At 46.7% G+C, this 15,380-nt stretch overlaps 1 protein-coding gene across 3 annotated transcripts in view; it reads left to right on the top strand.

The window, feature by feature from the left end:
- Positions 1–15,380, top strand: part of A2ML1 (alpha-2-macroglobulin like 1) — a 55,321-nt gene that overhangs the window by 24,351 nt on the left and 15,590 nt on the right. For 2 of the 3 annotated variants that reach the window (XM_015151034.3, XM_077953598.1), the window contains exons 13-26: positions 127–187; positions 750–895; positions 2,236–2,385; positions 3,431–3,625; positions 4,414–4,504; positions 4,902–5,016; positions 6,530–6,758; positions 6,955–7,081; positions 8,877–8,998; positions 9,528–9,579; positions 10,245–10,328; positions 12,060–12,236; positions 12,405–12,486; positions 12,847–13,003. In XM_015151034.3, coding sequence (XP_015006520.3) covers positions 127–187; positions 750–895; positions 2,236–2,385; positions 3,431–3,625; positions 4,414–4,504; positions 4,902–5,016; positions 6,530–6,758; positions 6,955–7,081; positions 8,877–8,998; positions 9,528–9,579; positions 10,245–10,328; positions 12,060–12,236; positions 12,405–12,486; positions 12,847–13,003 — 1,788 coding nt within the window. The remainder of the gene's footprint in view (positions 1–126; positions 188–749; positions 896–2,235; positions 2,386–3,430; positions 3,626–4,413; positions 4,505–4,901; positions 5,017–6,529; positions 6,759–6,954; positions 7,082–8,876; positions 8,999–9,527; positions 9,580–10,244; positions 10,329–12,059; positions 12,237–12,404; positions 12,487–12,846; positions 13,004–15,380) is intronic. The other variant, XM_077953599.1, reaches the window with a different exon arrangement.

Raw genomic sequence — 15,380 nt, 5'->3', positions numbered from 1 at the left:
ACCCGGGCTCTGAACAGCGAAAGGAGCCTCTCCTCATGAAAGGATGCAGAGATGCTCTGGAAGTTGGTCCAAGGTGAACTTACCATAACTTCTGTGTGTGGTTGATTCTTTTCTTTTCTTCTTTAGTTAATAGGGAAAGGAAGTTTGGTGATGGAGGGGCAGAAGCACCTGAACTCTAAGAAGAAAGGTGAGTGTACATGCTTTTCCTGGAAGTGAACAGGGTATTTTTAAATTCCAGAAAACAGGGCCGGGCGCGGTGGCTCACGCCTGTAATCCCAGCACTTTGGGAGGCCGAGATGGGCGGATCACGAGGTCAGGAGATCGAGACCATCCTGGCGAACACGGTGAAACCCCGTCTCTACTAAAATTACAAAAAAAAAATTAGCCAGGCCTGGTGGCGGGCGCCTGTAGTCCCAGCTACTCGGGAGGCTGAGGCAGGAGAATGGCGTGAACCCGGGAGGCGGAGCTTGCAGTGAGCTGAGATCCGGCCACAGCACTCCAGCCTGGGCGACAGAGCGAGACTCCATCTCAAAAATAAATAAATAAATAAATAAATTCCAGAAAACAATTCTTATACACAGAAGCAATGGAATTGGAGCATTAACAGTCATCACAGGAAAAGAGAAAAATGAGAAGTAATTTGCACCGTGCCACCTGCACTGGCTCAATGAAAAGTGCATACAGTTAGATGCCATTGATAGGTTGGACGTGCATTCTAATTTCCCTGTATATTCCCTCTTCTCTTTCAGGACTGAAAGGCTCCTTCTCTCTCTCACTGACCTTCACTTCGAGACTGGCCCCTGACCCTTCCCTGGTGATCTATGCCATTTTCCCTAGTGGAGGTGTTGTAGCTGACAAAATTCAGTTCTCAGTCGAGATGTGCTTTGACAATCAGGTAAAATGGTAGCGGAGAAGGGTGAAGACAAAGGTTGGGCATAGAGAAAGATCTTGTGCGTGCTGGGGTTGGAGACAAGATAGGTCAGGGAAAGAAGATAATGTTGACATTGGATGTTGTGTTATATTTATATCTTTAATGTTTGGGGTTTGTGTTGAAATCCATCTCTCTCCTACTTTTTCTTTTAAAAAGTAATGCTGGATGAGGTACTGTGGCTCACTCCTGTAATCCCAGTGCTTTGGGAGGCCAAGGCAGAGGGATTTCTTTAGGTCATGGGTTCAAGACCAGCCTGGACAACACAGCAAGATCCTGTCTATAAAAAATTTTTTTTTAAATTAGCTGGGTGTGCAGCACTTTGGGAGGCCGAGGTGGGTGGATCACCTGATGTTACGAGTACAAGGCCAGCCTGGCCAACATGGTGAAACCCCATCTTTACTAAAAATACAAAAATTAGCCTAGCATGGTGGTGGACGCCTGTAATCACAGCTACTTGGGAGGCTGAGGCAGGAGAATTACATGAACCCAGGAGACGGAGGTTGCAGTGAGCAAAGATCATGCCATTACACTCCAGCCTGAGTGACAGAGTGAGACTCTGTCTCAAAAAAAAAATTATCTGGGTGTGGTGATGCATACCTGTAGTCCCAGCTAGTCTGAAGGCTGAAGCAGGAGTATCGCTTGAGCCCAGGAGTTCAAGGCTGCAGAGCAAGACCCTGTCTCTCTCTCTTTTTTTTTTTTTTTTTTGAGACAGAGTTTTGCTCTTGTTGCCCAGGCTGGAGTGCAGTGGTGCAATCTCGGCTCACTGCAACCTCTGCCTCCTGTGTTCAGTGATTCTTTTGCCTCAGCCTCCCAAGTAGCTGGGATTACAGGTATGTACCACCATGCCTGGCTAATTTTTATTTTTTTATTTTTTTATTTTTAGTAGAGACAGGGTTTCACCATGTTGGCCAAGCTAGTCTTGAACTCCTGACCTCAGGTCATCCACCTGCCTTGGCCTCCCAAGGTGCTGGGATTATAGGCGTGACCCTGTCTCTATTTAAAAAAAAAAAAAAAAAAAGAGCCATACTGGGAAGCCGCATGTTCTATACAGTTATTCCACATGTTCTCTCCAGTTTTTGTCTTATAAACTTTCTCTGTCCTTGTACTGTGCTGCTGTCGTTTCCCAACTCCATCATGGCATACAAGTCCTGAAGAGTTAGACTTTACAAAGAAAGATAAGTACAAAAGTGAAAGAATGGGTTGGATGTCGTAGCTGGGGCATATTTGCTGATGACCCAAATTATGTTGTTTCCCCTCCTTTCCGGGCTGACCTGATCCCCAAGTTATACCTTTCCCTTCCGCAGGTTTCCCTTGGCTTCTCCCCTTCCCAGCAGCTTCCAGGAGCAGAAGTGGAGCTACAGCTGCAGGCAGCTCCTGGGTCCCTGTGCGCCCTCCGGGCGGTGGATGAGAGTGTCTTACTGCTCAGGCCGGAGAGAGAGCTGAGCAACCGCTCTGTGAGTAACTGTCTGCTGACAGAGTGGGAAGAGGGAGTTGATGGAGAAGACAATTAAGAGGTAGGTTTTAGGCAGTGGAGAGAAAGTCTTAGGGAAATAATGCACTGCCATAAGGTGGTAAAAAGACTGGCGTAAAAATGAAGTTAGAAAGGGTAAGAGGGCTGGGTGCGGTGGCTCACGCCTGTAATCCCAGCACTTTTTGAGGCCGAGGCAGGCAGATCACCTGAGGTCGGGAGTTCGAGACCAGCCTGGCCAACATGGAGAAACTCTGTCTCTACTAAAAATACAAAAAGAAAAAGAAAAAGAAACGAGCCGGGCATGGTGGCGCATGCCTGTCATCCTGGGGAGGCTGAGGCAGGAGAGTCACTTGAACCCGGGAGGCGGAAGTTGCGGTGAGCAAGATCGAGTCACTGCCCTCCAGTCTGGGCAACAAAAGCGAAAGTTCGTCTCAAAAACACAAAACCAAATAAAAGAAAGGATAAGAGAAGGCATGGTTAGTATGAACGCAGAGGTAAGAAAAGAGAATGAGCCTGTAATCCCAGAACTTTAGGAGGCTGAGGCGGGCGGATCACCTGAAGTCAGGGGTTCAAGACCAGCCTGACCAACATGGTGAACCCTGTCTCTACTAAAAATACAAAAATTAGCTGGGTGTGGTGGCCGGCACCTGTAATCCCAGCTACTCAGCAGGCTGAGGCAGGAGAATTGCTTGAATGTGGGAGGCGGAGGTTGCAGTGAGCCGAGATCATCCCACTGCACTCCAGCCTGGGTGACAGAGCAAGACTACGTCTCCAAAAAAAAAAAAAAAAAAAAAAAAAACAAGAGAGAGAATGAAATAGGGGATAGGATTATGAAAAAAATAGGTGAGATAGAGGTTAATGTTTTAGAAAGTGAGAAAGGTAATTATGACAAAAAAAATATAAAAATAATTCTGGAGTAATAAAGAGAAATGATACAGGAGTAGTAAACTGAGCACCAGAATCTGAGAGAAATTTCTCAACTGATGTCACTATGTCAATGCTTTATTTCCTTTCTCCCCTTGTCCCAGGTCTATGGGATGTTTCCATTCTGGTATGGCCACTATCCCTATCAAGTGGCTGAATATGATCAGTGTCCAGTGTCTGGCCCATGGGACTTTCCTCAGCCCCTCATTGACCCAGTGCCCCAAGGGCATTCGAGCCAGCGTTCTGCTATCTGGAGGCCCTGGTTCTCTGAAGGCACGGACCTCTTCAGCTTTTTCCAGGTACGTCTTCTTACCCATTTTGTTCTTATGGGAAAGATGGTGGTGGGAAGGGGCAAAGGAAAGTTCATATCTAAGAAAGCAGAGAGACTCATATAGGCACTGATGGGAACCAAATCTTGAAAGAAGCTTCTGACGTGTAAGGTGGCCTCTGTTGGCTCTTACGCTTGAAGAAGTTGTCCAATTGCATTGAAGAGAACCACTGTGAGAGAGTTTACACCTACTCTTCCTCTTTTGTTGTCCCCAATCACTGATTTTCATGAGATCAATCAGGAGGGAAAATTAGGGAAGGTAGACCAGAGATCTCTTACTATTATTATAAAAAATAATTTGCACCTATTCTATGAGCAGGATTTGGGATGTTGTGTGACCCAAGTCTGACCAGGAGGTCCCTGAGGTCAGGAACTAGGTCTTGTTCACCTTTGTATTCTCTCTAATGCCTGACCCCTCATAATGCTCATTGTACTTTTGTTGAATTGAGTACACTGATATGGTCCCTACCCTCAGCACGTTCAGAGCGTAAGTCAAATAATAAGGACACAGTGAATAATATTTGGAAGAACCATTAAATGTATGTAATGATGAAATAAGTTTAACTTGAAGCCTCTCATGCTAGTTGGAACAGAAGCCAACCAGTCTCAGTGGCTGAGTTTCGGGTAAGAACACCCAGTTTCACCATTAATTCAAAAAGAATGTTTTGTTTCTACTCTTTGATGGTGGAATTCCTGGGCAGTAGCCTTTGTAGTTGGGGAAGGGACCACCTTAATACTTATTTCTCTGATGCCTATCAGGACATGGGCCTGAAAATACTGTCCAATGCCAAAATCAAGAAGCCAGTAGATTGCAGCTACAGATCTCCAGAATACAGCACTGCCATGGGCGGTAAGCTACCTCTGTGGTGTGTGGATTCTCTGAGATGTTAACAATCCTGGAACTCTGCACATTTCCTCTTTGTGTCCTGTTCTTGCACTGAGCCTCTAGCCTGAGAATGCTAGTGGGTTGTGGGTCACAGATACAGAAAGTTTCCCGAGGGTTCTGTCTCTGGGGAGAGCTTTTGAAGCCTGAAGCTTATGTATCCATTCCCTGGCCAAACCCCCTTGGCTATCACTTCCCTCGATGACCTTTGTGACTAGTTAGTTCCTCTTTGGTCCTTCCTCCTTGCCTCTGACTGGATTTTCTCTGCTTCCCTCTAAATTTCTTTCTAGTAATCCCTCCATCCCAATTTATGTCACAACAAGTCTCCTGTTTCCTAAAGTTTTCATATTCTCAATTTCATCAGCAGGTGGTGGTCATCCAGAGGCTTTTGCGTCATCAACTTCTTCACGTCAAGCAGAGGATTCTCAGGTCCGCCAGTACTTCCCGGAGACCTGGCTCTGGGATCTGTTTCCTATTGGGTAAGTGATGACTCAAAAGTGCAGTAAAGAGCCAGGTGCATGGCTCACGCCTGTAATCCCAGCACTTTGGGAGGTTGAGGAGAGAGGATCACTTGAGACCAGGAGTTCAAGACCAGCCTGGGCAACATAATGAGCTTCTGTCTCTACAAAAGAAATTTTAAAAATTAGCCAGGTGGTAGTTGTGTCCAACTCAGGAGGCTGAAGTGGAAGGATCACTTGAATCTGGGAGGTGGAGGCTGCAGTGAAGCAAGATCACATCACTGCACTCCAGCCTGGGTGACAAAGCAAAAACCCTGTAACAACAACCACCACCAGAAAAAAACGTAAGATTCTACAACGTAGAGCCTGTACAAAACTCAGCATCAGATGCATTCCTAATGGCTCTAAGTCTTAAGCAACGAAAGCTTGATGGGGTGTGGGAATTTATTTATTTTCCTGAATTCTTTTTTTTTTTTTTTTTTTTTTTTGAGACAGAGTCTTGCTCTGTCACCCAGGCTGGAGTGCAGTGGCACGATTTTGGCTCACTGTAGGCCTCAACCTCCTAGGTTCAAGTGATTCTTGTGCCTCAGCCTCCCAAGTAGCTGGGACTATAGGCGCCTGCCAGCACACCTGGCTAATTTTTGTATTTTTAGTAGAGGCAGGGTTTTGCCATGTTGGCCAGGCTGGTCTCGAACTCCTGGCCTCAAGTGATCCACCCGCCTTGGCCTCCCAAAATGTTGGGATTACAGGTGTGAGCCACTGTGCCCAGCCTACCTGAATTCTTATGCATTCATCTACAACCACTCAAAACAAATCCACACAATTCCACACTCACGCATTGCAGGCCCTGTGTTCTCACTACTGAACCACACACATTTAAAGGTACATATTGACATCAGTTTTTGCCCACTGCTTGCATGTCCATTTTGACAAGCCCTGAGAACACGCATCCTCACAGACTCAGAGGGCACCAGCCTCTCTGTCAGATGTGCTTGCACAGAGATGCCCACCCCTGACTCCCCACACAGTCCCCCTCCTCCATATGAGTGCAGCCTCACTCACTGGAGGATTCACACTGAGACTCACCTCTTCAGTTGCCTCTTTACTTCTCCCCGCACAACAACACTAACAATTCACTTCTGCAGATGAATTTGTAGCTTTTTTTTTTTTTTTTTTTTTGGACAGGGTCTTGCCCTGTCACCCAGGCTGGAGTGCAGTGGCGCAATCATAGCTCACTGCAGCCTCAAACTCCTGGGCTCAAGCCATCCTCCTGCCTCAGCCTCCTAAGTAGCTGGGACTACAGTCATGCACCACCACACCTGGCTAATTTTTAAATTTTGGTAGAAATAGGGTCTCGCTATGTTTCCCAGGCTGGCCTCAAACTGCTGGGCTGAAGCCATCTACTCACCTCAGCCTCTCAGAGACCTGAGATTACAAGCATGAACCAGCACACACCACCGAATTTGTGGCTTAATTCACAACAGTTCTCGCCCCACGCTGCGTCTGCCTCACGGGGGTCCTTGTGTTCTCACAGTAACTCCGGGAAGGAGGCGGTCCACGTCACAGTTCCTGACGCCATCACCGAGTGGAAGGCGATGACTTTCTGCACTTCCCAGTCGAGAGGCTTCGGGCTTTCACCCACTGTTGGACTAACTGCTTTCAAGCCGTTCTTTGTGGACCTGACTCTCCCTTACTCAGTAGTCCGTGGGGAATCCTTTCGTCTTACTGCCACCATCTTCAATTACCTAAAGGATTGCATCAGGGTGAGAGCTGGGGATACAGGAGTCAGGTGTCAGCCCTGGAATCACGCTTCCCGCATAAGTTTGTCTCTAAATTGGAAGCATCCCAATTTTCCCTGGGAAAGAGAGGAGATGTCAGTATCTCGGCACCCAGGTTTCCCAGGCCTCTATGTATTACGTCCTTCGTTTGGACCCTTTGTCTCTTAAACCTCCTCCTTAGGTTCAGACTGACCTGGCTAAGTCGCATGAGTACCAGCTAGAATCACGGGCAGATTCTCAGATCTCCAGCTGTCTCTGTGCTAATGAAGCTAAAACCTATCACTGGAACATCACAGCTGTCAAATTGGGTAAGAGAGGGAAGCGGTAGATGGGTGAGGAAAGCCTGCAACAGAAGCCCAGTGACTAAGCACTCAGTCTTTCTTCTCTGCCACATCTGCTTTGCTTCCTCCTCCCTCTTTGTTTTATTTACTTCTATTTTTCTCCCTCCTAAGGCTGTTATAAGTCAATACAAACACTCTTTGATAGGTGACCAAATTTATTCAAACAGGAATATTTTGAGTGTGAAAGGGAGAGCTTTTAATATTTGTAGCTGGACAAGGAATACATGGTCATGTAACTAATCAAGGACTTACTATAAGAGTCCCTGGGCCAGGCACTATTCTAACTGCTTTATGTATATTAACTCATTAAATTGATTGATTAATTAATTTTTATTTTATTTATTTCCTTTTGAGAGGAAGCCTGTTGCCCAGGCTGGTGTGCAATAGCGCAATCTGGGCATACTGCAACCTCCACCTCCCAGGTTCAAGTGATTCTCCTGCCAAGCCTCCCAAGTAGCTGGATTACAGTTTCGTGCCACCACCTGGCTAATTTTTATATTTTTAGTAGAGATGGGGTTTTGCCATGTTGGCCAGGCTGGTCTCAAACTCCTGACCTCAGGTGACCTGCTTGCCTCAGCCTCCCAAAGTTCTGGGATTACAGGTGTGAGCTACTGCACCTGGCCTTTTATTTTCTTTAGAGAGACAGGATTTTACTCTGTCACCTAAGCTGGAATACAGTGGTGTGGTCATGGCTCACTGCAGCCTCAACCTCCCCGGCTCAAGCGATCCTCTCACCTAGGCCTCCCAGAGTAGCTGGGACTATAGGCTCATTTCACCACCATGCCTGGCTAATTCAATTGGCAGAGAAGGGGTCTTGCTATGTGTCCCAGGCTGCTCTCCAACTCCTGGGTTGAAGCGATTCTCCTGCCTCACCCTCCCAAAGTACTGGGATTACAAGAATGAGTCACCTCACCTTTAACTCATTTAATCCTCACCCCCAACTCTATGGGATGTCAGTCACTCATAGGTGAAATCCTTGCAACTCAAAGTTTGATCTTCGTATGTATGAGTTATCTCATGCTGCTTGACAAATTATTGTAAAACTTAAGTGTCTTAAAAGGACAAACATTTATTATCAAACAGATTCTACGGGTCATTAATCTGGGTGCAGCTTAGCTGGGTACTTCTGGCTCAAGGTATCTCATGAGGTTGCACTCAAGCTGTCAGTGAGGGCTATGGTTTCATTTGAAGACTTGACTAGGAGAGGATTGATTTTTCAAGCTCATCCCAAAGTCTCTGATCCTCACAGCCTGCTAGACTGAAGGACACAGTTCTTGACCTCAGCTGTTGGCTAGGGGCCTCACTCAGTATCTCATCACATGAATCTCTCCGCTGGGCTGCGTCATCACACAACAGCCGTCTTCCCCAGAGCAAGCAGTTTGAGAAAAGGGGTGCACCCAAGATGGAAGCTGCAGTCTTTTTGTAACCTAATCTCAGAAGAGTCATTACTTTCGCCCTGTTCTATTTAACAGAAGTGAGTCGCTCAATCCAGCCCACACTCAATGGGATGCAAATATCAGGATGCAAGGATCTCTGAGGGTCCTTAGAGGTTACTTACCACACCAGACTAGCCTCTCTGGCATCACCTGAGAGCTTGTTAGAAATGCAGGATGTAGGCCCCACCCCAGGTCTGTGGCAGCAGAGTTTGAACTGTAGCAAGATCCCCATTAAAGTTTCAGAAATGCTGATCCAAATGGGAACGGACCTCGCTGGTACCTCTGGCAATAGGGCTAATGGCTTCCCTTCTCCTTCTTTCTCTCAGGTCACATTAACTTTACTATTAGTACAAAGATTCTGGACAGCAATGAACCATGTGGGGACCAGAAGGGGTTTGTTCCCCAAAAGGGCCGGAGTGACACGCTCATCAAGCCAGTTCTCGTCAAAGTGAGTTTGCTTCAGAGGTCGAGACAGCAACCAACTGAGGGATGCTCAACATCTCCTCTTGCTGCGAGTTTGTCTCTCACAGCAACCGTACTCCAGTCCAATCGGGCAGCTTCAACTTTCTCCTTCCCTGGCCCCTTGAACATTTGCCTAATCCACACCCATGGCCTATGAAAGCACCTAAAACCTGGCACATCATAGGCACTCAATGAATGTTAGTTTCCCTGATTAAAATGTCTGTCTTCATCAATAGCTGCCTTTTTTGTCCCGTCATGAAGCCCATTGTCAATCTTGCCCCTTAGAAGTTGCCTAATTGTGTCTTTGGCTCTAGCGCTTGCCCAGAAAGAACTTTACAGAAAGGGCCCAACCTTGGTTGACACGGAGTTCTTCTGAGCTTCAATGAGAAGCCCTTCTCTGCAGTTCTGAGGGAAGCCGTGGGGACACAGCGGGGGGCCTCCCTTCCCTTTCCTTTAGTGCCATCTCTCCTGACGTTCATCTTTGTTGTTTTTATCTGTGTCTCTCTTCATGCCAGCCTGAAGGAGTCCTTGTGGAGAAGACACACAGCTCATTGCTGTGCCCAAAAGGTGGGTGGACTCAGAGCAGGATTGGTGGTGAGAATTCCCTTAGAGGGCAGGAGATTTTCTTTTCTTTTCTTTTCTTTTCTTTTTTGAAATGGAGTCTCGCTCCATCCTCCAGGCTGGATTGCAGTGGCGCGATCTCAGCTCATTGTAACCTCTGCCTCCCAGGTTCAAGTAATTCTCTTGCCTCAGTCTCCTGAGTAGCTGGGACTACAGGTGCATGCCATCATGCCTGGCTAATTTTTGTATTTTTAGTAGAGACAGGGTTTCACCATATTGGCCAGGCTGGTCTCGAACTCCTGACCTTGTGAGCCACCCACCTTGGCCTCCCAAAGTGCTGGGATTACAGGCGTGAGCCAGCACATCTGGCGGCAGGAGATTTTCATAGGCAAAAGGAGGAATGCACAGGACCAGAAGGAACTGGAGAGTCTGGGGTGCCATTCCTCATGGGGCTGATTAACTGGGAGGCAGGAGGAAGAAGAGAAAGTGTACAGCACGATGATGACTCTCTGTGGAATTTATCACTATGAATAGTACCCAGTGCTTTCTGCATCCCAGAGAAAGCACCGAGCACACAAATCCCTGGATTATAGAAAGTTCTACAATTTTGGCTTCAGAACCCCTGCCATTCCCCATCATCTATTGTGTCACCTTTTTTCTGCCTCTCACAGGAAAGGTGGCATCTGAATCTGTCTCCCTGGACCTCCCAGTGGATGTTGTTCCTGACTCGACCAAGGCTTATGTTACAGTTCTGGGTAAGCAGTTAGAGATTCTTGGCTCAGAAACAAAAAGGAGAATGGAGGCTGCAAAGGTGTGGGGTGGGGCGGGACATGCGGACCTATCTGGAGAATGTGACTAATGATAAGTGATTGAAGGAAAAAGAGCGTATTTTATATAGGAGGGAAATACAGTGTAGGCAACAATACAGACGGGATTAGACTTGTATTCTAGTTAAAAATGGAAAGGAAGCCAGGCGTGGTGGCTCACGCCTGTAATCCCAGCACTTTGGGAGGCCGAGGCGGGCAGATCACGAGGTCGGGAGATCGAGACCATCCTTGCTAACACGATGAAACCCCGTCTCTACTAAAATTACAAAAAAAAAATTAGCCAGGCCTGGTGGCGGGTGCCTGTAGTCCCAGCTACTTGTGAGGCTGAGGCAGGAGAATGGCGTGAACCCGGGAGGCAGAGCTTGCAGTGAGCCGAGATCACACCACTGCACTCCAGCCTGGGTGACAGGGCAAGACTCCATCTCAAAAAAAAAAAAAAAAAAAAAGAAAGGAGTCAGGGTAGGAAGAAGTTAAGGTCACTGAAGCTTGATATGTATTTAGGTTTAGACAGTCTATAAATCGGGTGAAGGGAAGACAAAATATTTGCAGCAGCCGTTTTTAAAAATGAGGAATTTGGGTATAGTTTAGGGAAGATACAACCATATTTACAATAGGCAGCACACTTACTGTTTTGGGCAAGGGAGGAAGTGGATTGAAAAGCATGAACTTAAAAATCATATCTAACCTGTCATTTAGTAGCCGCGTGACCCTGAACAAGTTAGTGAACAGTTCTGGACCTTCTTTCCTCTTCTGTAAAACAGTAACAATAACCTACCTCTCAGACTGGTGTAAAGATTAAGTGCAACATTAAAGTTCCCAGCACAATATCTAGCATGTAGTAGGAGCCCTGTGAATGTTAGACTCTTTCTTTACTCCCTCGCCCTCTGTTGAGATCCTTTGCAGTCACAACGTCTCTGTTTTGTCTATTTTATTCATCAGTCTGACATAGCGCTTGTCTTGTTCTATTAGAGTTCAGTGTCTATGTCTGTCTTCCACACTGTGTTGGGGTCTCCTGAAGAGCAAGGGCCACATCTTTTTCTTTTCTGTTCCTGGTACGGTTCCTGCAACATAGTTGACATTCAGGACACATTTATAGATTTGAATGGAGCTCGTTGGCTACAGTGCAGATGTTAATGAGTCACGTATGTCAGGCTCACTGGCTTGGGAAGCATAGGAAGGGGTCAGTGACAACTTGGAGAAGAGTGTCAGGACTGTGTTTTAGAGAAACTTGGTGATTTGGAGGGTGAGGAACGTATGTGCAGTGGTAGAGGAACGTAGAGATTGAGCCTAAGTGATGTAAGTTTTGTCACATCACTCATCAGCTCAGCGACATGTCTTCTTAGAAGCCCTGAACTCTCTTAGACAGCCTGTGCACCTCTCTGTGTCCTCTAGCACCTCCTACATATCCAGTATGATATTGTAGTACTGTATTGAAATTGTCTATAAGGAATAAAAATTGTAATGTGTTGTAATGGTTTGCTCCTCTGTGAGTTCTTTGAGGGTAGAGACTGAGTTTGATTTACTGTCGTCTTCCCAGGGCACATAGTAGGTACTTACTAAATGATAGCTAATACATGTTTGTTAAGTGAATGATGATAACTCTTAGAGGGTTCCTTCTTCTCTGTACCCCCACCTTCTCTCTCTCCTTTTGGATCCCAGGAGACATCATGGGCACAGCCCTGCAGAACCTAGATGGTCTGGTGCAGATGCCCAGTGGCTGTGGCGAGCAGAACATGGTGTTGTTTGCTCCTATCATCTATGTCTTGCAGTACCTGGAGAAGGCAGGGCTGCTGACGGAGGAAATCAGGTCTCGGGCAGTGGGTTTCCTGGAGATAGGTAAGTTGGTTCAATCTTTCTTTCTTGGACACTCTCCTCCACTAGGCCCTATGACAGATTGATAAGATACAGGGAATTCCAGCCCCTGAAGTGTCCCATATCCTTGAAAAGCACGGCGGTGTTTTTTGAAGTTGTCACTGTGATCTAAAACCACATTTGGCTTCCCAGGGTACCAGAAGGAGCTGACGTACAAACACAGCAATGGCTCATACAGTGCCTTTGGGGAGCGAGATGGAAATGGAAACACATGGTAATATCGCCCAATTCCCAATGAGTTGTGTACTCCACAGCATAATTCCTGAGCCCTCTGGAACTATTCCAATACTTCTCCCCTTAACCCCATTCCTTCTTGCACTCAGTCTTCTACCTCTTTAATACTGCTTATTTCACCCTCATGGATGGTCAAGTCCCTCGATCTTCTCCCTGAGCTTGTGCCTCCTCTGTTCTTGTCCTCACTGGTGCCCATTCATGCCTCTGTTTTCTGGGCCTGCTGTGGCATATGTTCCCTCAGCTCCCCTTCTGGAAGTATGCACCCAAATACATGAAAAAATGATTGCACCCTCACCTGGAAATTCACCTTCATGCCACATTTTCCTCTTTACCCATGTAGGCTGACAGCCTTTGTCACAAAATGCTTTGGCCAAGCTCAGAAATTCATCTTCATTGATCCCAAGAACATCCAGGATGCTCTCAAGTGGATGGCAGGAAACCAGCTCCTCAGCGGCTGCTATGCCAACGTGGGAACTCTCCTTCACACAGCTATGAAGGTGCGGATCTGTCCAGGGGCCTGCAGCCGGCCACTGTCTCAAAGGACCTCACACCTCTGACCGAGCAGAAGCAAAAAAGCACTGGCCTGGGAATCAGTTTTCTTCTGGTTTCCACTGTGGCTCTGGGTGTCCATGGTCAAAATGCTTAGCTGGTCTGGGCCTCAGTTTTCATATCTGTAGAATGAGAATACAGATGAAGGCTGGGTGCGGTGGCTCATGCCTGTAATCCCAGCACTTTGGGAGGCCAAGGTGGGCTGATTGTTTGGGCCTGGGAGTTTGAGACCACCCTGGGCAACATGGTGAAACCCCATCTTTACAAAAAAAACTGAAAAATTAGTCAGGCATGTTAGTGCATGCCTGTAGTCCCAGCTACTTGGGTGGTTGAGGTGGGAGGATCACTTGAACCCGGGGGGTCAAGCCTGCAGTGAGCTGTGATTGTACCACTGCACCCAGCCTGGGTGATAGAGTGAGACCCTGCCTCAAAAAATAAATAAATAAAAAATAAAGGGGAGAGAGAGAGAGAGGGAGAGAAAGAGAGAGAGAGAGAGGGAGAGAAAGAGAGAGAGAATGTGGACTGGAACATGGTTCTCAAAGCATAGTTCCCAGATCAGGAGCATCAGCATCACCTGGGAACTTGTTGGACATGCAGATTCTGACTCCCAGCGCACATCTACTGAATGATGAACTCTGGGAGGGTGGGCCAAAAATTTGTGTTTTAACAAGCCATCCGGATGATTCTGATACACACTGAAATTTGAGACTACTGGACTAAAAGATCTCTGGGCCTCTTACTATGTCACCAAATCCATATGGGAAAGCCATTTCCTGTGGCGAGGACTAGTAGGCAGCCCAACGTCTTTTGTAAGAGGTTTACTCTGCTGAGCACTGTTCTAGGCACGTGGTTTATTTGACATTATTTAATGTTTACAACAAATCAGTGAGCTAGGTATTGGAATGTCATTATTAATCCCATTTTACAGATGAAGAAACTAAGGGATGGAGACTAAGTAAACTGCCCAAGGTGCATGCTAATAAGTGGCAGGACTGAGATTGGAAGCACGGCAGTTGCACTCCAGAGGCACTGCTCTCTTCTGTTCACTATTGCCTGTACCTGTCCCAAACAGGGTGAGGCATAGATCCTGCAGGAAAACTCGTTCAATTCAGAACACACTCAGTGCAAGAAAGACTTGAATAAACTTTTCTAGAGAAATCACTTACATTGCTATTCCAGGGCAAAGATTAAAAATCTTGAGTGTTAAAAAAAAAAAAAAAAAATCTCTTTATAGGATTCATTAGACTTCCTCTGCAGGATCTTATTAGTCTCCCCTAAGTTCTCGTCTTCATCTTCTCTTACACGCTATATGAAATATACCTGGGGGCTGGGCGCGGTGGCTCACGCCTGTAATCCCAGCACTCTGGGAGGTTGAGGCGGGTGGATCATGAGGTCAGGAGTTCGAGACCAGCCTGACCAACATGGTGAAACCCCGTCTCTACTAAAATAAAGGACTTGACTAGAGCAAGATCCCAGAGGTATTCTTCCTTCTTTCCTTTTTTTTTTTTTTTTTTTTTTGAGACAGAGTCTCGCTCTGTTGCACAGGCTGGAGTGTAGTTGCAAAATCCCAGCTCACTTCAACCTCCACCTCCCGGGTTCAAGTGACCCTCAGGCTCCTGAGCAGCTAGGACTATAGGCATGTACCACCATGCCTGGCTAAGTTTTGTATTTTTAGTAGAGATGGGGTTTCACCATGTTGGCCAGGCTGGTCTCAAACTCCTGGCCTCAAGTGATCTACCCGCCTTGACCTCCTAAAGTGCTGGGATTACAGGTGTAACCCACACGCACCCAGCCTCTTCCTACTTTCTTATGAGAGGAGGCCAGTCCATTGAGAAATCCATCCTCTGTGTAGCCAAGGTTCGTGGTTTGGCACATGAACTCCAGAATTAAATGTCCTGGTTTCAAATTCCAGTCCTGCTACAGATGAGCCATGTAACTGTGAGCAAGCTATTTCATCTTTTTATTTATTTATTTATTTATTTATTTATTTATTTATTTATTTATTTATTTATTTATTTTTGAGATAGTCTTGCTCTGTTGGCCAGGCTGGAGTGCAGTGGAGCAATCTTGGCTCACTGCATCCTCCGTCTCCCAGGCTCAAGCAATTCTCCTGCCTCATCGTCCTGAGCAGTTGGGATTACAGGCATGTGTCACCATGGCTGGCTAATTTTTGTATTTTTAGTAGAGACGTGGTTTCACCATGTTGGCCAGGCTGGTCTTGAACTCCTGAACTCAGGTAATCTGCCCGCCTCAGCCTCCCAAACTGCTGGGATTACAGGTGTGAGCCACCGCACCCGGCTGAATCTTTTTTATTTATTTACTTAT

This window comes from Macaca mulatta, chromosome 11 (assembly GCF_049350105.2).
Source record: "Macaca mulatta isolate MMU2019108-1 chromosome 11, T2T-MMU8v2.0, whole genome shotgun sequence".
NCBI lineage: Eukaryota > Metazoa > Chordata > Mammalia > Primates > Cercopithecidae > Macaca > Macaca mulatta.
This window is presented reverse-complemented; position numbering and strand designations above follow the sequence as displayed.